The sequence below is a fragment of the Polypterus senegalus genome, chromosome 8, assembly GCF_016835505.1.
Source record: "Polypterus senegalus isolate Bchr_013 chromosome 8, ASM1683550v1, whole genome shotgun sequence".
NCBI classification, from domain to species: domain Eukaryota; kingdom Metazoa; phylum Chordata; class Cladistia; order Polypteriformes; family Polypteridae; genus Polypterus; species Polypterus senegalus.
In genome coordinates, this window is record NC_053161.1 from 54,219,427 (window position 1) to 54,241,932 (window position 22,506).

Below are 22,506 nucleotides of genomic sequence, written 5' to 3' on the forward strand. Positions count from 1 at the left end.
AAAGACACTGTGCTTCTATGATATTTAAATTTGTCTGCACTAAGTTTAGAAGTATCAAAAATTTTGTTCTTTGAACAGTCTGGAAGTATTTTAAATCAAAAGCAAGAAACAAATTTCATCTTTCTCAACCAGTCAATGGAATAGCTTAGACGAGGTTTTTTTCTTAACTCCCAATCTTCTAATATTGCATTTTGGAATTTTAATAATTGATTATGGAGAGTTTTTTTTGTGTGGTTGGGTATGTCTTTTAGCTTATCTTATACATATGAAATAGAAATACTTTTTTTTAATTAAAATCACTTCTAAAAAATTTAGGATGACCACATACTTTGAGGCATTCATTTTAAATATTAAAACAGATTCAAACATAATTGTAGTGCTAGTCTACAGACCACCAGGGCCATATTCATTGTTCATGACTGAATTCGGCAACCTTTTACCTGATTTGGCTATAAATTATGATCAGGTAGTGTTGATGGGAGATTTTAATGTACACAGTGATGCAGAAACTGACATTTTTAGCAAACGTTTTATTTATTTATTTTTTAAATTCAGTAGGATTTTGTCAGATTGTCAAAGGTCCAACTCATAATCATAACCACACATTAGACTTAATTATAACTTACAAAGTTGAAATTCAAAATTTAAATATTACTCCATTAAATAAAGTTATTTCCAATCATTACTTGATTATGTTTGATTTGGTTCTGCCCTTACCAAAACATTTACATTTTAAAACAAAGACTGTATGACATCTAGATTGTAATTCGGCTTCAAAATATATAGATACTTTGAGTAAGTCAAGTGTAATTTTGGAAAACTATTTAGATCAGTTAACATCAAATGTTAACTTGGAAAACAATGTAGATCAACTAATTTCAAATTATAATGTGTCCTTGAGGGATGCTCTGGATGCAGTGACTCCCTTTACAAGAAATGTGATCAAAGCACTTTGAAACTCTCCCTGGTTTTCTGAAGAGCACTCGAGCTCTTAAATTAGAGTGTCAAAAACTAAACTGGAGTGCAGATGGACAACAACAACAAAGTTGCAGGCGTTTCAAATTGCATGGAAAGAGAATGTTAAAAAATATAAAAAGCCTTTATTTAAAGCTTGCTCAAACTACTATTCTAAAAATAACAAATAGCTGACTCGGTTGTGGTTGGCCAATTGGGGGAGGCAGGTTGATGGCTGAGGTCTCCAGGACTCTGAACAAATCCAAATCATATTATGTGATATCATCGTCTCTGTACTTTTAATATTTCTATTACACTATTTTATTGTATTGAGGATCACTTGTGCTCTGTTCTAAAAAAAAACCTGCACGCACCCCCTGCACGCACATCCTATTTGGAAAAGGGTCTCTCTTTGAACTGCATTTCCCAAGGTTTCTTCCATTTTTTTCCCTACATGTTTTTTTTTTTTTTATAGGAGTTTTTTCTTGTCTTCTTAGAAAGTCAAAAACGGGGGGCTTTTAAAAGGCAGGGCCTGTTAAAGCCCGTTGTGGCACTCCTTGTGTGATTTTGGACTATACAAAAATAAATTGTATTGTCATTTTTTTAATGTAAGAACAGTAGTATGATTTGATAAGGAATAAAGATTAGAAAGCTTAATGTTTCCATATTTTTAAATGACAAAACTTACATATAAAAAATAAGTCAAAAGTTATAAATAACTACAGGTTAAAAAAGGGTAATATAACTCAAACTCAATTTGTGAAGGCTGAGTGTCTTTATGTCTTATAGGTCAATATCAGGCTCCAACTTTGATCAGTTCTGTTTCTAACTTCAGCCTAGTCCGATATTTATTTTTAAGGGAAGGATGAAAATTATCAAACATTGACAGCTATCTGAAACAACAGCTTTCTGCTGTTGATTAATATTAATAATACTAAAAAGAAATTTAGATATGCATTTTATTATTAATAATTGTTAAAATGTATCTAGTATATTATTCTGCCTTAATCTTCCAATTTCTAAAAATGATGGTACAAAAAACAAGATCACCAAAGCTAAAAATCTTTCAACACTGGCAGACCAGACCAGACCATAGAGAGAGAGAGAAACACATACAGAGACAGAGACACACAGAGGCAGAGAGATGCACACAGAGAGAGAGAGAGAGAGAGAGAGAGGGAGAGACAGACACACACACACACACACACACAGATACGGACACATTAACCAGCCAGTTTGTGTGGGTGTTGTCAGGGAGGGGGCTTGTGAGAAAGAGAGCACTCACTTGGAACGATCACTTTCACCAAAATGTATCAGTCTTGGTGTGAGGTATCAAAGCAACAGAGAGCTGTGACCTTGGAGCCAATATGAGCATTCAAAGACTTCGATTTGGAAGGACAGGAGTTGAATGTCAAGCAGGAGCACAGTGATACAGATCTATGGAACTGAACCACAGCTGAGTATGGAGGTTCATGTTCAGACGCTGTTTGTCCTTTTAAGCCCCATTTTTACCCTCTTTTTCCTTTTGTTCTTTTGCATACTACCTGATAGCTTTTTTATATATAACAAATAACATTTTCAGTTAATTTCGGATTCTGCGGGTTGGAAAATGGATGGATGTAGGTTTAATTAAAAATTAGGCAATTTAAACACAGTCTTTAAAATTAGAATTAATGTTTTTAGCAATGTCAACATTTCCAGGGCTGCAGCACTAATTTTAAAAGCCATTTGTTTTGATAGAAAGGTTCGTCAATTAACACAATTAAGTAAAAATAAAATCTTACCACAAAGAAAAAAACAACAGAAATGTGTTTCATTACACATTTAATTTTTTATGGTCATATATTGTTTTTGCAATGTACTTCAACTACTGTACAGCCACCAGCACATGAATATGTCTGAATAAAATTAGGGGGACAGTGGCGGGAAAGACAACGGCGCAGCGGTAGCACAACTGCCTAAGAACAAGGAGACTGGCATTTACATCATGGGTGCTTCTGACATGGAGTCTCATGTTCCTCTGGGTGGTTTGGTTTCCTCTGAAAGTACATAGACCTATAGGTTAGATGGGTTGCCGATGCTAAGTTGGTCTTAGTACAGTGTTCACCCTGCATTGGACCAGCACCCTGGCTGGGTTTGTTGCTGCCTTGCACACTTGGCAAAGTCAAGTTCAGTGACTCTTTCTACACCACTAGATGCCCCACAGCCACTGGATCCCACGACCCTGCCCAACACCTGGTCCATGCAAGCAATGAACAGAGAAGGAGCAAGAATACACCCCTGACGAAACCTAAAATCAACTGGGGAAAACGTGCAGGTTCTGCCTACATTCCGCACAGCACTCACAAGTACCAGCGTACATGCTGACCAAGATATCTAGCAACTTCTGGGGGTCCTGTAAAGTGACAGGATGTCTCACGGGGCAGCTCGATCAACTGAGTCAAACCCTTTATGAAAGTTGATAAAGACTGCAAAGACATTCTGCCGATATTCATGTTTACACTTGATGAGAACTCGCAGTGCCAGGATGCGGTTGATGGTAGACCTCTTAGGTGTAAAACCAGACTGCTCGGTTTGCTGATACGTGAGCAAGTGATGATAGATCCTATTGGGGATGACCCTAGCAAGGACCTTACCAGGCACCATGAGCAGTGCTATTCCCCTGTAGTTGTCACAATCCAGGTGATTACCTTTACCTTTCCAGATAGGTACAATAAATCCTGATTTCCAGTCAGTTGGGATGACACCCATCTCCCAATGGAAGCAAAGATGGCTTGCAATGCCAAGGAGGACAGCCTTACTACCAGGCCGGAGAAGATCACCCAAGATACCACAGATCCATACAGTCTTCCCTACCCTAAACTGGTTCAGTACCTGTGCAATCTTAGTGGGTTGGGGTGGTTCACAACTTATTGGAGGATCAGCCTCAAGAACAATGGACCCAGAGATGAACAATGTCTTAGCTGGAGGATCAGCTTTAAACAACTGCTCAAAGTAGCTATCCCAGCAGGTCACAACTGCAGCGTCATCCATAAGGACCTACCTATCACCCGCTCTGAATGCGACTCTCCAAGGAACTGCTTTGATTCGTCTGTAAGCATAGATGGTCTGGCTCACAGATTCCTCTAACAAATGTTAACAAAAGCTGGATCTTCACAGTAGCAACAAGTCTGTGGTCAAAATTCACAAACTGGGCACTTCTATAGACCCTGCAGTTCTGTAGGAACCTCTGGAGTTAGCCTATGATGTGACTGATCTTCTTAATTGCACCACCAGTATTAATACCAAGTCCAACGATGAGGCTCAGGGGGCTGAAACCAGGATCCAATGGTCCGCAACCCCTGACCTTTTGCAAAGTCAAGGAACATGGAGCCACGTTCACCATGGTTGTCAGACCCATGGAGACCGACACAATCCTCATAGCCAGCCCTGTCAGTCTCATTGATCGCACTGCAGTCTCCCATGACCAGAGGAGTGTCACCTTGCGGGCACTCAACCATGACCAAGCAGAATTGAGAATAAAATGTCTCCCTAACCGAGACATCACTCACTGTGGTCAGAGCATACATTGAGAGAACAGACAAGGCATATTAGACAAGTGTTATGGAAATATCCCTGGGTGCGTCTGACCATGTCACTATTCACCTACTACCGAAGTACAAACAGAAACTGAAACAAGAAAAAACAACTATACGAAAAACACAAAATTGGTGCAAGGACAGTGTAGAGGAAGTACAGGAATGCTTCTCCTGTACTAACTGGGATATGCCTATCACCTCACAGTCAGGCCACTTTCACTGTATGTGAATGTAAGAAATTCTGTGAATCTTTGATCATTAACACTAGAATCCATGAAGCCTATGAAACAAGTCATAATGCCAGGCCACCTTAAATTCCTTTGCACCTCTTCATCTGTGTCTATTTTGCAAATGTGTCAATCAGCACAAGCTGCCTGCTTTCCCATTCCCCATCTAGGCTGCTGAAGTTCCCCCAGATCAAGTCTGTTTATCTGGGTATGAGGGGTCAAGAATTGTATAGGATAAATAATATATCGTTATTTGGAATACACACATTTCATGTGTGTTCCGTGTCTACAACGATGCAGGTAAATTAAGGATGACAGTAATGCAAGGCAAGATCATTCAATTTACATGTTGCTGTCAATGAGTAAAATATTAATCGACAGAAATGCAACATGGCTGGTACAGAGGTAAGAACTGTTGCCTTGTAATCAAGAGGTGGGGGATTTGAACCCGGACTCTCTCAGTTTTGAGTAGTGAGCTTCTATTATTATTACTATTATGTAATAATAACATACATTTCATTAGAGCCTGTAATACTTGATGTTAATTTTTCCTAACTGTAAGAGATATCTTTGAAGGGATAGAAGCAGACACACAAACAATGTGGAATCATGTCTTCTTAGCATCTTGTTGTCAATTGAATTTTTTGTTATTCAGTTTAATTCTTGAATAAAAGCATGCTTGTTTCATTATACCTTTGCGAAAGTGTTTATTTTATATTCCAGTAACCACCTGAATGACGTCAAATCTGTCTCTGCCTCTCTCGCACATGCACAGGCATCCATTGATGAAAATGCCAATATATGAAAACGCTATGTCATTTGAACATTTTTATTTAACAATTATTTTTTCCCCTATCATGCCCAATCTCTGTGTTATGGTGCTTGATACTGAGAATGCAGACCGACTTCTTTTTGGGCGTATACACCATCAGCATTGCACTGCCAGATCTAAACACTATGGTATGGAGAATTGTTTGTGTACTAAAGTGACTTTAGCTGTAGGTGGAAATTCCTGTCTCACTTTATTTATGGTGCCGAGTAGAGTTGTGTTGTGGTGCAGCAGTTTATTAGCCAGCGAAAACAATGTAAAGAAGTTGTCTGTTGTTATGGTTCCACCTTTGTCCAGAAACGGCTTTATCACCACAGTCTCTGAAAGTCTTGGGACTACTGAGATTTTTTCCTAAATAAAAAGTGGCATTGTACATGTAACTTTGTCTCCAAATCTCCAAACCGCAATCCAAAAATGTATGCCAAAATTGCCAGGCTTGGTTGAGATATATTGCAAGAAAAGAACAACAGATCTTGGTTGGAGCCAGTTGCTCATCAAAAGTAATATGTTGCCCTGGGTTTAACTTAAAACAGTTCTCAACAAAATGTTGCCAGATGTCCGAGATCACAGCAAATCAGTAGTTTTTCCACACATTCTGCATGGTTGTCTTAGTTGTCAAAGCGCAATACCAGATGATAGTCTGATAGTGGTCACAGGACATCATATCTTTGACTGCTAGTGCAATAAATAGTTCTGACCAGGCAACCACCACAGCACCAATTGCTGCTCTTGTGGAAAAAAACGGAGCTGAACACCATAAACTCAGTGAGGGAGAGGCAAGTTCATTGTACTGTACTGAGAGAATAAAACAAACACAAAAAAAAACTTTTACAGGTAGCAAAAATTTACACCAGGTGTTAGACTCAAATTAAATATATAGTATGTTTTTATTATAGAATAGTAATAATAATAGCAGATTACTACTCAAAACGGGGAGAACCCCAACTCAAACCTGCAACCTCTTGAATACGAGGCAGCAGTTCTTGCTTCTGCACCATTCTAACAAATGTTTTGGCTTTGTGTCAGTTGATATTTGGGCTTGAGTTTTTACTCATTGACAGTAATATGTAAACTGAATGATTTCTTTATCTTTGGTTATATTCTTGAATAAAAGTGCACTTGTTTTGTTATACTTTTGTGAAAGTATCTATATATATATATATATATATATATAATTCACTAAGGCAAGACAACCATGCAAAGCACGCTGGAAGGGGTGTGGATTCACTGAGCCGCCGACAAGACAGACACCGATGGCGCACGCAGGAAGGAGCCACGTCCACCGACTCCAAGACCATTGGATACGACGATAACTCGCAGAGCCACGCCCACCAACTCAGACGCGACGACACAGAAGAAATGGCGTCATTTATATTCGTCTGTCGTAGAGGCCACATGCACCTGCACGTTGACTGTTCATAGACGCATGTTTCTCGCGGAGGTAAATCGCCATATGCAGCGTGTAAAACGGTTTGCGAGGGGTATCCCATGGGATCTTTAAAACAATCCTTTACAACTGAGGTTAAAACACAATGAAGTAAGCAGTCTTTAAAAAAACGAGTTTTCGGTTATGAGCAAGATCGCGTGCACCATAGCAAACTGTTTTACACGCTACATACAGCAATTCGCATCCGCGACAAACATGCGCCTTCTTAGGTGGTCCTGCAGAAATGTGGAAGATGTTTCCCTGCCCACTAACACTCCTTTTTCTACCGTCGCTCTCTAGGCATTCACACTGCCTGCCCATGTGCACGGACACAAAAACTCACCGACCACCCAGTTAGCCCCTTTCGTCTGTGCTAGGCGTCCACATGCACGCCTAAGCCACGTTGACTTTTCATTATTCTTTTTGGTTTCGACACCCGACCGCGTCCACCATGAAAAATAATGCGAAAGGAACAATGAAGCCCTGCCCAGAAACTCTACCCCTCCTCCCACGTGCTCAGGAACGCACCTCAGACCACTGCCCGCCAAATCAAACAGCTCATCAAATACATACTCACTCACTTTGGTCTGTGTTACGGTCCAAACCCAGCTGTGAGCCACGTTGACTATTCTTTTGCTCTCCATGGCTACCGCTTCAAATGTATTTCATGGAAACAACACTTCTTTCAATGTTATAGAAATTCCTGCTTCAGGTAACTGTTTGTTTCTGTCAGTCGGGTTTTTTTGGAGAAATGTCATTGACGAAACTGTTGCTCTCAAACTTCGGTGACGTGGTGTTCGTTGTTCTTAGTCACAGAGGCATTGTTATACAGTCTGCTGAACAATACACTGATTACATGAATACGTCCGGAGTCTATGGTGGCGAGGTAGAAATTGTGGCAATGTCCCAAATCCTTCCAGCTACTATCAGCATTTACATCCAAAAACGTCCTCATGCTCCTCCTTGAGTTTACAATCCGGCCCAGCGTCTCTTCATATCCCTGCTCTTTAGCGGTCCTTTGGATCATGGGCATTACGAGGTTCTCATGCCTCTCAAATACCCACGTGATAACCTTCTGGTGACATCTTTTGACTCTGTTGGTAAGGGCACACAGCGTACACACCCACTTGCTTGCCACACTAATGTGACGTCACCTGCCCACTCTCCTCTTCCTGAAAAACATTTAAAGACACCCTCCCCTGAACACACGCATTCCACACAGGACTTTCAATGCACCTTTTGTTCCAAAAGCTTCAGAGTGCACAGATATCTGAAAGCACATTTAAAAAAACACAACGCTAACCGAATGATACAATGTAAACATTGCCAACAATGTTTTTTGAGAGCGCGAGTTGTCTCGAAGCACTTATGAACTCATTCCACTCTCACCTTCAATTGCACATTTTGTAACGAGGACTTCACAGTTGAGATGGATCTCCACAACCATATGCAGATCCATTCAACGCAAAGATTTGTATGCAAAATTTGCGACAAGCACTTTCACGCACGCAGATACCTTACTAACCATCTCAAAACGCATTCCCTGATGAATTCTTTTCAGTGTCAACACTGCTCCAAAACCTTCACACGCCAGAAATATCTCAAAGCACATTTACACACCCACTCCACTGAACGAACGCATTCCAAAAAGATCTTTAAATGCACGATTTGTTCAAAAACGTTCCAAGTGCAGAGATTTCTCAACATGCATTTAAAAACACACTCCACAGAACGAATTATGCAATGTGAACATTGCCAGCAATGTTTTGACACAACTCATTCCAATTCCCTTCAGTGTCAACACAGCACTAAATCGTTCATGCACAAACATTGCATTCACTTTTCTGCAGCTTTTCAAGAAGCTATCGCCTTTCACGTCCAAGAAAATAATATTGGCCTACCTACCTACTGCACTATGTGCTTCTTGCAGTGCTCTTCATTGGCCAGCAGACGTCAACAAATCCGGACATTACACTAAGTGTTGTCATGCCGGCAAGGTGTCTTTGCCATCGCTATCCAAGCCCCCTCTTTTATTGGAAGACCTCTTGACTGGCAAGAACCCACTGTTCCAAAATTACTGTGATCATATCAGGGAATACAACTCTGCTTTAGCTTTCGCATCAATGGGCGCACACATCGCTCAACCATCTGGACAAGGACCGTATGCTTTCAGAATCCACGGTCAAATTTATCACCAGGTCTCTCCTTTATATAACAATCCTGACACGTCACCACAATACGGTCACCTATATATCTTCGATTCTGCTGAGGCTACCAGTCAACGTTTGCAAAAGGAATGTAATAGCGCTTGCAGTGACATTTTGTTGCTTCAACTAGACAACATGATATGCCAGGTTAATCCCTTCGCAAAGTCTTGCATGCAAATGCATGACATTATCACTCACGGTTACTCTGTTACTGCTGTACGAATGGTGTTCATGGAAAATCCAGGTCTGGATATGAGAAGGTATAACGCCCCGTCCTGTCAAACTGATGTTGCTGCTTTGTACGTGAAGACAGGGAACCTCCTGCACAACGCAACATTTGCATATATCCAAGGGGAGATGCTTGCAAGCGTATCTCTGTTCTCAATATGAACTGTGATGGTTTTTCCACTGCTATTCCCTTTCGAAATCCAGGCTGGCACATACAATTAACCCATGTTGAGTAAAAGCGAACCGCGAAAAGAACGCGAGTCACACAGCTCAAATTTTATGCTTTCAGGCTTGCCATGAGATCTTCATTTAGTGTCTTGCATTCCAGTGGCAAACTCTTCCACCAATAGATCGTCGACGCATCTGTCAGAACAGAAGGCGCGTCTACATTTCCTTCGCTCACATCAACAAGATTGGTCCGCCAGTTTTCATTTACGGACGATTGTGTGTTGGTTCGTTCCGTGCATTGTTATAATGTTGAATTTCTTGCTGATTTATTACATTATCGATTTTTCAAATGTTAATTTTCTCCCTGTGCTTAAAAATCATTAAAAAACCGGCCTGATTATGCGGCGTATGGTACACCGCGGGTTGGCTAGTTTTTTTTATTTTGGACTTCAGTTTTCACACATACACTTCACGTCAGCATTTTGTCATTATTACTATAACACAAAAAAGATTCTGTTTTAGTTATGTGTTCAGTATTTCTTGCCTCGTATTTCCTGTCATTCTACATTTAACCAGACCATTGCAGACATTTAACACACTTGAAATGTATGTATTCCAAATAATGATATATTTACCCAATACAATTCCAGGCACTTCACCCCCCGATAAACAGACTTCATTGCTGAGATTTTATTTCTGATATAAGCAGTGTTGATGTGGGATAGGATGGCAGGCTGTTTGCTGCCTCTGCTGATTGACACATTTGCAAAACAAAGACGGTAATGAAGAGGTGCGAAGAAAAGTTGACTTTTTTCGTAAGATCCTGGGATTCTAGTGTTAAGAAAAAAACTGTCAAGGTGCACTCCAACAGTAAACCATGGATCATTAAAGATCCATTATTAATTAAATATTACTACTGGAAAAACAACATGATCATGAAGAAAATAAGACTGAAAAGGATTAACAGGTCAATTAAACAAAAAATAAACAAAGAAAAAAAAATAGGCACACAGTGGGGAAAAATTCATGAAATGTCAACTTTAATCTCGAAATTTCCACTTTAATCACGTAGTTTATTTTGTTATTAAAAGAAGAACGTCATAAACTTCATCTTAAAATCATTTAATTTACTAGTTTCTCAAATCCCATCGTAACTAAAGTAGCACGTTAAATGCTTTGTTTTGTATTTGATCTTCTATGTGTGTGAATCACTACGTGCTTCCGGGCTTTCTCTTCCTCCGACAGGACACAGAATCCATTACATTCGTAATATTACTGTTCTCTGAATAATTAAAATACTGAGATGTATACGTGATATAATTTTCATGATGACAGGAGTTAAAGCATGAAATTAAACATGGGAACACGGTGGCGCAGTGATTGTTCCTGCCTCACGCAAGATGCTTGCTGCACTGAGTGTGACCTTTGATGAAATAATTTATTGCAACAGTACTGTCTCTTTCAAACATACTAAACTCCAATTCCTGTCCTTACTTTTCTTTCTCCAAATACCCAATCGCCATACAATTAGCTCTGTAATAGACGTTAAGCCCATCTGTAAGCTTAGAATGTCGATTCTTCAAAACTTTTAAGGAACACTGAAATATATCCGTAGTACATATTTAGAAGAATACAGTGCGAGGCAGAAACAATCCGTGAATGGAGCTCCAGCAGCTCGCTAGCACTGTGACTCCGTGTCCTCATGTTTATTTATTAACAATACAGATTATGTAAATTAAGTTAAAGTTTTATCTGTGTAATATAATAAACATATTTTGCTGCATTTCATCTTAAAAATGATGTCGTCATCATCAATAAGCGCTTTATAAAGTGACTCAGGTTGTGCAATATTATAACTGTATCGCAAGTTTACAGTTAGGTGAGCAAGGAGCACTTGATGGACTGATTGAGTGCGTTTATAGTTCTTGGGATAAAACTGTTTCTGAACCTGTGAGGAAAGGCTCTGAAGCGCTTGCCGTATATAGTTCAAAAGGCAGCATGGCTGAGGCAGCGTGTGCTTGATGCTGTATCCCGATAATTCTCTTTCCAATCAGCTGCTTAGCTGTGATTCCCCACTCAGATAAAGTGATATAAATACTCAGAGTGGTGCAGTGAGAGTAATATGGAAAAAGATGATCCGCTGTGGCAACCCCTAATGGGAGCAGCTGAAAGAAGAAGAAAATACAGCGAGAGTAACGACGCTAAAGCAGCTATGGTATTTAGAATACTTTGGCTAATCCCCGGACCATTATATAGTTACAGGTTAATTACAATCAGATGCCTTAAACTAATAAACAATATTCAGTTAGTTTCAGTGTATGTGTAAGCCGCGCCAGGGATGTGGATCTAAAAAAGAAAAGGTAACCACAGAGGAACACTAGCACTGCTTTGACGCTGGGTGCTGGTAGTTTGGTAAACCGTGCGGAGAACTTGGGTACGCCAGGATATGAGCTATCATGGAAATGTGTGTGGCTTTACGCCATGTTTAGGTTTTAAACATCGCGATTTGAGCATGGAAACGTTCACACATAACATTTTTGTATGTACGCACCATTTATACAGGAGGCCCCAGGAGTTCTACTGTGATAGGGTTCAGTTTTTTTGAACTGGAGAAAGGCTTGCAGCGGGCTAAAACAAACAGGACAAGAGGGCCAGAAAGAATCTCAGGTTGGTTCTTAAAGTTCTGCTTTCAAGTGGCTCTCTCCAGTTTTTCATTTGCTTTTTCACCGGTCTCTGACCTGTGGTATTGTACCTAAGCTGTGCAAACAATCAATCATTACCCCTATTTCTAAAGATTCCAGGCCAAGCTGTCTGAATGACTACAGACCAGTGGCACTCACATCTCTTCCAAACGAATGCTTTGAACATTTGGTGAAAAACATTTTAATGACAGAGACAAAGTCTTTTCAAGATAACCACCAATTTGCTTACTGTGTAAACAGAAATGTTGAAGATGCTCTGCTTATCTTACATCAATTCTACACTATTTTTGGATTTTTCGTCAGCATTCAACACCATACAGCCACACATACTGATTGGGAAACTGAATAGTATGAATGTAAATCCATTTATCACATTCAGGACTTTATTTAAAATCATTAAAGGTACAGGATGCTTTTTTAAAAGTCATTAATTAAACACATGAAGTCCGAAAGGGTGTGTCTTATCACCATTACTATTTACTATGTACGCAAGTGACCTGAGACAGAACAATGACTACTGCTCCATTATCAAATATGCAGATGACACTATGCTCATAGGATGCATATCTGGGGAGGATGAAAGCCACTATCTAAATCAAGTGTACTGTAGGGTAAACTGGTGTAATAAAAACTCTCACACTCAGACCAAAGAAATTATAATTGATTTTAAGAGACAGAAATCTGTATGTTCACCCATTGTTGTTTTGAGGAAGGAGGTATAAATAGTGAATGAATAAAAGGAACTTAGATAATCTTAACTGGAATAGAAATACAAAAAATATTCTCTAAGTACAATCAGCTCTTATTTCTCCTCCATAAAATCAACCTATTTAAAGTAGAAAATTACCTTATGTTGTCCTTTTATCACAGTATGATCCAGTCTGCTATCACTTTCAGTTTCATTGCCTGGTTTAGCGGTTTGACAAACCAAAATTTAAAAAGGCTCCAGCAGATTACTAAGCATGCAGCAACAGTTAATGGGGGCTGATGTAAATGATCTGGCAAGTGTGTGTCAGAGGAAAAAGCTAAAGAAACTGGAAATCATCTCAACTGATGACAGACCTCTATTATATGTAGAACTTAACTTCAGTAAATCAAGAGGAAGAGTTGCTTTGAAAACCCACACAAATCGCTACAGAAATTCCTTTCTTCCTAGTGCCATACAGATTTTTAATAAGGAATATCTGAGAAAATTATGAAAATTTGATATGTATCCTGTAACCATTTTTTTTGTAAATATGCACAATTCTCCAACTTCCCATGTAGGTAGAAGGATGAAATTTGGCAGGCTCATTCCTAACAGCTTACTTACAAAGGTTAAGCAGGTATCATTTTGAAATTCTATGTGTAACAGTCATAATGGTCGACAACGTCCGCCATGTTAAACTTTCTTATTTATGGCCCCATCTTCATGAAATTTGGTAGGCGGCATCCCTGCGCTAACCAAAACCGATGTATGTACTTATTTCGGTGGTATGATGCCACTGTCGGCCGCCATATTGAACTTTCCAATGGTCTTTGTTACTTATGGGCCCATCTTCAAGAAATTTGGTACGTGGGTACCCAACGCTAACTGAATCCTACCTACTTACATATATACATCCATAGCCTGCCGCTCGGTCACCGTGTCAGGTGGCATTGGGTCCCCCATCCCAACGCCTCCCACGTTGTTGGCTGCCTGCCTATATAAGGCCGTCCGTCGCTCCGGTCTCTTCATTCCCTTCCTTGCTTCGCCACGGTATTCATGTCTCCCTCTTGATAACTACAGCCTTTTTATTTAATTCACGGCTTCTGCGCTGTTTAATTATTTGTTTATTACGATTATAGATATTGTATATATATTATAGACTTAGTTTACATTGTTCAGGTACCCATTTCCTTTATCGTTCCAACCGTACCCCCATTAACAACCTATCAAGGTGATCACCATCGATCAAAGAACTGTCACTTACCGAGTGGCTTCCATGCCCGGAGATAGCGCCTGCCTTTTCCATTCTCTGTGTTACATATTGCACAGCCATATCAGGCTCACTCTTGATATCCGGAGGAACATTGTGTCTTATGTATTGAATGACTGGGACAGGTTCAAGGTGTGGACTGATGACGGTACAGGAGATAATTATACTACACAGGAGCACTATAAGAGTGAAATGCTTAAGCCCTTCACCTATTGTTGTGCATGTAAGTTGATGGCTGCCGCTGAATTGTTCGGTTGTCGCTTTCAAGTGTACCGAAATGGCCAAATATTTTACACCTTTGGACAACCGCCAATGCCTCTTAAACATCTTAGATTCACAGGTGACGATTTGAGTAGTGGACACTTTGATGTTTATGAATGTTTAAACTCTCAAAAGCTGGATGCGATGTTATCAATGAAACCGGTTGTATGCTTACAGCACTTGACAGATGCCGAATGTCACTTCAACATAACAAGTCCTGCAAATACTAACGCAATTGAAACAAACCATGAAACTCAAACCGATTATGACAGCAGCAATCCAAACTGCGAGATTTGAGGCAAGATTGCTTTTCACAAGGCCAACTGTACGTTGCATGCTTAATAGTAAACTCAGTGCACAGTTTAGTCATGTTACAACTGGAGGGCCGAAATGACAATGTGGTATACAAAGAGATCCTTAACAAATAATTATTGGTATATTTTCCCTCAGTTTAAAAAGGTTTACTTTTCTTCTTAATAAAAATTTTAAGGCAGTACTTTGCCACTGTGAATCGTGGGTATTTTGCTAGTGTATATACAGGTATATATATATATATATATATATATATATATATATATACATATACATACATACATATATACAGATACATACATACATACACACACATATACATACATACATACATACATACACATATATATATATATATATATATATATATATATATATATATATATATATATATATATATATCTTTCACTAGAATATATATTGTTTTGTTTGAGGCTTAATCTTGCCTGCCACCTTTATTTTAACTCCTCTTCACTGCCTCCAGAGTTGACTGACTGGGAAACATACATTCTAAACAAAACCAAACACGTAAAATTTAATTTTGTGTGTTCCTCGTGACTAAGGAACCACTTATTTTTATTCCAGGGCGTAGGGGACAATATTTTCTGCTATTGTTACCTACTGACATTACCACTGGCGGGACAAATTATAACAGCCAGAAAGTTACTCAAGGGGACGTGATACTGTATATAGAACGCTCAAGATTTACCTAACAGCTTTCTACATGATCTTGTGAGTGAAAAACGTAATGAAAGTGAAGCATAAACACAGTAATTGAAGAATTTGAGCAAAGGTTTTCATGCTATGTTGTTGAGCTCCCAACACTATTATATAAATTTAGTATGAAATGCTAATTTCTTACCATACTACACACCTCATTTTTGTCTTTTGGAAGGGTGTAAAAACAAGTCTTTTTATCACAAAAAATAAATACATTTTTTGATTTTGCCATTATCATCGGAACTCATATCTGACCACTGTTTGACTGATTAATCACGTACACTGATAGCTTATGTGCCATGTAATTGGGAGTGCATGGTCTGTAGACAGCCAGAATATAACAGCACATGCATAACAGTACTTACTGCAAGTTAAACATTTACCAGTATATATAAAAGAAAATACAAATGGTTGAAAACCACAGCTAAATATGTTAGAAGAACATGCAAAACAGTTGCATTAGTTACCCGTCTTGACATTGTTGCATTTGACCTCTCTTTGAGCTGTGGGTCTGTAGGCAAATTCATCCAGATAATGTAAGGTGTATCATACTTGTCTCGAAGCTTTGAACATCTTTTGAAGATAAAATCTATTATGAAAAACTTTATCCCAGCATATACTCCTTCAAGGAAAGAAACAAAGAAAAAGAACACACAACCATTGATAAGGATATCTGACATTAATGAAAACTAAAAAAGTCATGATGTGTTCATTTTGTAGATTTGACACATACATTCAAAGAGGTAAATTAAAAAATACTCATTTAACTACTTTAATTCCGATGAAAAGCAAAGGATATAAAATTCCATTTATAATTTCTGAAATACATAAACATCACAAATTAAAATGTATTTATCATATTTTCCTGCATATACCCTGCATCACTGTATACTGTAATCCTCACATTTTGACTTTTTCATTAAAAGGAATATAAATAACCAGAACAACTGAACAAATTAACCCGCAACCAAAGACAGCCTAAATGGGTAAGTTAATTGCACCACTTACAACTGTTATGTTTCTCACCATAAAAGTTATTCTTTACTGAACAACATTACTTCATGCATATGGCATTTTGTACTAAAATAAAAGATATTCTCAATATAATTGATATTTTGTTGCTGCTAACAATTTTTTATTCTGCCACAAAACCGCAAACTTCACATGACTAACCAGCTACCAAACCCGCATGTTGAAATGGCTGGTAAATTGTGGGTAACACGCTTCTGCCCGCAATGTTAATTCTCCCAGCCTTTTTCTTCTGCATGCTTTTTGACTGCTGCAATATTATTACATGCACCTATAAGCTGTACATTTAAGTCCAGTTTGGATACTGTTGTGTGTGAAGGATCAAAGTGGAGTATGAAATGTATGTGATGAATTCTGGCGTTCATTCAGCCAGCAAAAGCAACCACCTGTTCCCAAAAGGTGCCCCTGATGTTTTCAAAATGCACTAAGTACTTGCTTCACTGTGTCGTAAGGCAGATTTGATAGGACATACTTCTAATTGGGATTTCTCTATCTGCTCCTGTTCCACTGATTTGAATGCAAGAGTGAAGTGAAAGGCAGGCCTTTTTTTAATGAAAAAAAAATTATCAAGTTTAGAACCTTGTAGTAGATTGGCTGCCTGCAGTGTGCTAACCTGGCAAGCCAAAGTGAACATACTAGATGTGTTGGTTTTCATGTTTAAGAAAATAAATTATGTATTTATAGAAGGCCGCATTTTTATGTATTATAAAACTATGTATACCTATTTGGGATGTCAAGTAAAAAAAAAAAACGTTAATCCAATGCTAAGACTGATAATGTAAGCAAAAAGCTGACTGTTTGATCCTTGTACTACTTTCCACATAGTAATACGCAAGAAGCACTATTCTTTTCTGTATATCTCCTACAAAGCTAATATAAACTCAGCTGTTACCTTATGGAGTCAATGGTTAGTAAACCAGACAGCCTCCTGCCTCTTGAACACATTCATTTGCCTAGCACTTGAGGGCTGATTTTCCTACTCCCGCTGCTCTGCAGTTTTATAACGGCATAGTTAAAGTCACTTTTACATTCAAGATCTCCGATTTGCTGCATTTTTATGTTACAACCATTAAACATCCAAGTATGCAAACAAGGTCTTGTTTTCCAAATTAAACACAATGGGAAATAACTGCTATATTTCTGATTTTTATGTTGTTACTGTTAATATAACAATCTATTTAAAGAGTCTTTCTGGTTACCTTTGCCAACACCCAATTTTACATAGGTCTGTGCTACAGCTGGCTGTTTACTTAAAATAAATTACATAAATTAATAAGGCGTAATATTGTTTTGATTCATCTGTAAAGGGAAAAGGATAGTCAGTTTATGTTAGTATCGTGAGTTAGTACTTGACCATATGCTTACACTCCATGCACTCAACTTAAGTGGTGTTACAGGCAAACCCAGCACACTGTGTTGTCTAGCAGATGCATGTGTTTTTGTTTTTTTTTTTAATTTATTTATCCTTCCATTTAGCCACAGAACCAACTATAGACTATGCTTAGTCTGGTTAACTTCAAACTTTGTGAGGCATTATTAACTTTATTGTTCTCTGAAAAAACACACATTCCTTTCACAAAATATTTGTAAATTGCGTTAAAGTGCTGCAACTACATAATGTTACTGGAGTGTCGTGGAGATTGGGTTCGTGTAGAATATAGAAAAATTCATTTAAAATGAGACACATGCATCAAGTCATGATTAAGGCTCTTTGTTTACTGAACATGCTGAAGCTATGTCTCCCTCGTTGACTGAAATAATCAATTAACAATTATTCATGCCCATTAACAGTCTACCTGACTCGTTATGCTAATGAGGAGAAAATACCATAGACTAATAAAAAAGAGCTACTGATTCAGTGTTTTAATGTATATAAAATAAAGATTTTTAGTTGAGGAATATTTTGGATAAAATTAAATAAAGAAATGTCAATTGTAACAATGTGTGGGGAAAAAAAATCAAGCTTGATCAATGGCTACATTTAATGTGTTTTAGCATGTTTTATGCCATTCTTATGTAGACTACTGGATTGCATCACTTTGTACTGGCTTTTTCTTTGAAGGTCTGCCTGTAAGGCCAACTACGAAGTGGTAGTATATTTAATATGTTGACAGAAAGCACACAAAATATAAGATACATACAATTTTATCACTGACAACATGAATCATCATGCCACTTTTTAGCACCTTAACCTGGTAAAGTTTGGGTTTAAATACTGTAAAAATGCCATTGTGTTTTTTTACACTATGTATTAAAGAAGTTACAAACACTGAGTAACATTACAAAATACAAAACTTACTAAATTAAAAAGAGGTTCTATTTTTATCAAAATGCTAGAAGAAAAAATTGTTTATTTGAATTAGTATATGTTATGCGAATTCAAGCGAAATGAAACCTTTAATTACATCTTGCCTGAAGAAGGGGCCTGAGTTGCCTCAAAAGCTTGCAAATTGTAATCTTTTTTATTAGCCAATAAAAGGTGTCATTTGTTTGACTTCGCATTACATCCATAATACCTGACATGGTACAACGTCCTAGTACTACAATTAGTATATGTGAAATTGGAAACATTAACACATTATAATTTACATTTAGTAACCCAATATCGGCTCTATAGCCCTATATGTGAAAACATATTCTCTGCAACTTTAATAAGTTAATGGTACAGTATTTATTTATATTACTATCTCATGTACACTGCATTCTGTAAGGTTTTTGTGCATTAATTGCTGTGGCATGCTCATTTTCCAGTGGGATCAATAAATCAACCATCCAAAGAAACTGCATTTTTTTTTTTTTAGCATGCCACTGGAAACTATGGCTCCCATATTCTGAATTTATTGCTGCTTTTCTGAACCTCAGTTATAGAAGATTAACAATGTGCAATTTAAAAATCCACTAAAAAATACAAATTAATTAAAGGTGTTCAAAGAACCTTATTTTGCAGTCAGATGTATAAATATACATCCATCAAAAATGAAGTCAAGTGGCTTTTCTAAATGTGGTTAGCAAAAAGTAGCTTGTCAAAAAGGTAAAATATTCTAATGGCAGTACAGTACAATTTTATCTGTACATTTTTCCAAGTTGTGAAGAATAAATTAATTCACACTCCATGTTCTACAAATACAATGCAGATGGAGCAGGCCAATGGACGTTTTTGAGACAAAAGGGAGAGTTTCAAGGACTGGAAAGATTAACCCTTTTATAGTGTACCAAAGAGGAGGACCAGCAACCGTTTAATTCTCAGAGTTTCTTCTCTGTTTTTCTTTGTGTTTTTGAATTTATTCTGCTAGCTCCTTGTTTGGATTAATTTTAGGATTAGATGTGATCTGGCATCTGAATAGCAGATAGGTATTGGCTTAACTTTCCTGACATGATAAGTGAACTGGCATATCAATATGGCCTGGTGTGAGAATGGGAAATTGCTCTATATGTACTGGTATGCCAGCTAGGGTTTAGTTTCTATGTCGTACTTAACAGAATTAGGAAAGACTCTGGTTTACAGTAATTCTGCAACAAGAATTACAGCTGAAAAAGGAATGGATAAATCAAATTTGAAATGGGAACCTGGTATGGAAGCAAATCAACTTAATGAGAATGAAGGAAAGAGGAAGATGGTGGCTGAACGTAGAAAAGGTTTGAAAGATGTAAGTGCATGGCCAAATGACATCAGGAGAAACAGTGTTGAAGACAACTAATTTGCATATTCTATTCCAAGTTGGTTTACTAACCACAAATGGTATGAAGGGAAGTATGCAGCCATAGAGCACTACCTTTTTATTTTAAGTGCATGAGAAAGAGGATGAGTGCTTATTTAGCAAATATAGGCTTAAATATTAGTAAAGTAGATATTTGGATACATTACCCTAGTTCTGTGAGTTAGGGGGACTTTGTTATATGCAGGCAGGAGTAAAGCCTATGCTGGTAGCTAGAGTAAAATGTGAATTGAAAACTTTACTAAAACAGTCTCCCATTTAGACATGCAAAGAAATATCTATGGTATTCAAGTTGTGGATAGGTTTGCATGTCACATTGGAATGCTAAATAACTGATAAAGAGGCAAAAATAGATATCATGAGGTAAGAAACGACACAGGATGTGAATATTTTGACAAGGAAAAACATGGATTGATGTGGAGGTAATAAATTCATTAATGAGACAAAGACTGAAGTGGTTTGGCAATTTGGAATGAAAGGTGTCGAATGACTAGGTGATAAAATAAGAAAATAAGTAGAATTTTTATTTTACCTCTAAAGATACCCACGACAAAACAAAGGGAAGAGGAGGATGACTGTTTTTTGTTTTAGAAGAGATGTTAAGATAGGAAGAGCTAGATAAATTATGACAATACATAGGTCAAAATATTGGCTCCTCTCAGCCAAAACATATTCACAATGTTAAGCACTTCAGTGTTCTTACCGATTATAAATCCTAACAGCTTGTAAGGAAGAAAGCAAGAAGCTATAAATGCAATCCATAATCCTATGTAGAGCTTCTGTGTTATTTCTGGTTGGACCCACATGAATAAGCTGGGAAGACAGTCGTGGCAGGAAGAGAAGGTGTAAAAAAAAAAAAAAAAAAAGAAAACAATTTGTTTAAACTGCAAAATTAGACTGTGCAAATAATCTCTGCAATCAAAAGAAAAAGACTTACTTTTTAATCTTTTCCAAAACATCTGCCATCTTGCCAAAGAGATTCTGAATGCAAGAAAGTTAGATTGAATAAATGAGATAAATAAAAAGAAAAATACTGATAATCATTAAAAAAGATTATTTGAAGACAATTCTCTTAACTAGAGCTAACAATTTAAATGTCTGTCAAGTGCATGTGCTCTTTTAAAATAAAGTTTTAATTTAGACAATTGAGAAATTCAACATCCTATATTGTTTTCTTGATTGTATGGTCTTCCATTAATTAAAACTGCACCTGTCAGTATAAACTGTGGTAACATATTAAATCAGTACACAGAATGTAAGGTGAATGAAAAATATGTTTTGATGCATTGCAATATATGTATTAACATATCTAAAATAAGTTAATATAAGCACTTAGTGCTTATATAAAATTGTTAAAAATAGAGAGGTAGTTTGTAAGTTAGAGCGAGTTAAGCAAATGTCCTGATATGGCATCAAACCAACACTCAATCAAACAGAGCCAATACAGAATCACTACAACACAGGCATAATTTGGAATGTGGCAGGAAAACTCAAGCAGATATAATGAAAATGTGCAAACCCCTCACAGACAACAAGTGCATGTGGGATTCAAACATAGGATACTGCTGAATCTGTGCAAGGACAGGATTGTAACATTATAAGCATTAAACTGACAAAGCTATTTGAAGCAAAGTACAACTAACCACAGTATTTTTTTTCCTTATGATGCAAAATGTTCAAAATATTTTAAAAAGTCTCCCACATTTCTGATGAATTATAATGCTTCATTTGGAAGGTAATCCATATTATATTGATTGCCAAATAAATTAACGATATTAGTTAATTTTACATTATTTTATCATTTGTTGATGAATTGTAAGGCATGACAAAACAAAACTTAATAGTTTTATTAGAACAAATGGCAGCATTAAAGATCATTGCTTTTTCCTGCAAGTACATATTTTGTAAATGTACACAAAACTATAATCTCAAAAAGAAATAATTTTATTTATACTGCACCTTTCTTCTAAGTTCTTAACATATATTCAAAAGGGTAAAACAGGAATACAAACACAGAAAAGGGTCAATACATAACACAGGATAGAAACGAATATAAAAGAATTGAACAGCAAATGTAGAGAACAAAGTTGTGGATTAGAAAAAGAAACAACAAATGGAAAAAAATGCAACATGCTGTAAGACAAACAAAAAAACATAATTGATGATAACTATCATAAACACTTTGACAGAG

The 22,506-nt window shown here is 37.3% G+C and overlaps 1 protein-coding gene across 5 annotated transcripts in view; it reads right to left on the reverse strand.

Moving 5' to 3' along the window:
* Positions 1-22,506, reverse strand: part of gramd4a (GRAM domain containing 4a) — a 323,835-nt gene that overhangs the window by 34,691 nt on the left and 266,638 nt on the right. For all 5 annotated transcript variants that reach the window (XM_039761079.1, XM_039761080.1, XM_039761078.1 and 2 more), the window contains 3 exons: positions 21,253-21,296; positions 21,019-21,128; positions 16,038-16,192 (listed from right to left, as the gene is read on the reverse strand). In XM_039761079.1, coding sequence (XP_039617013.1) covers positions 16,038-16,192; positions 21,019-21,128; positions 21,253-21,296 — 309 coding nt within the window. The remainder of the gene's footprint in view (positions 1-16,037; positions 16,193-21,018; positions 21,129-21,252; positions 21,297-22,506) is intronic.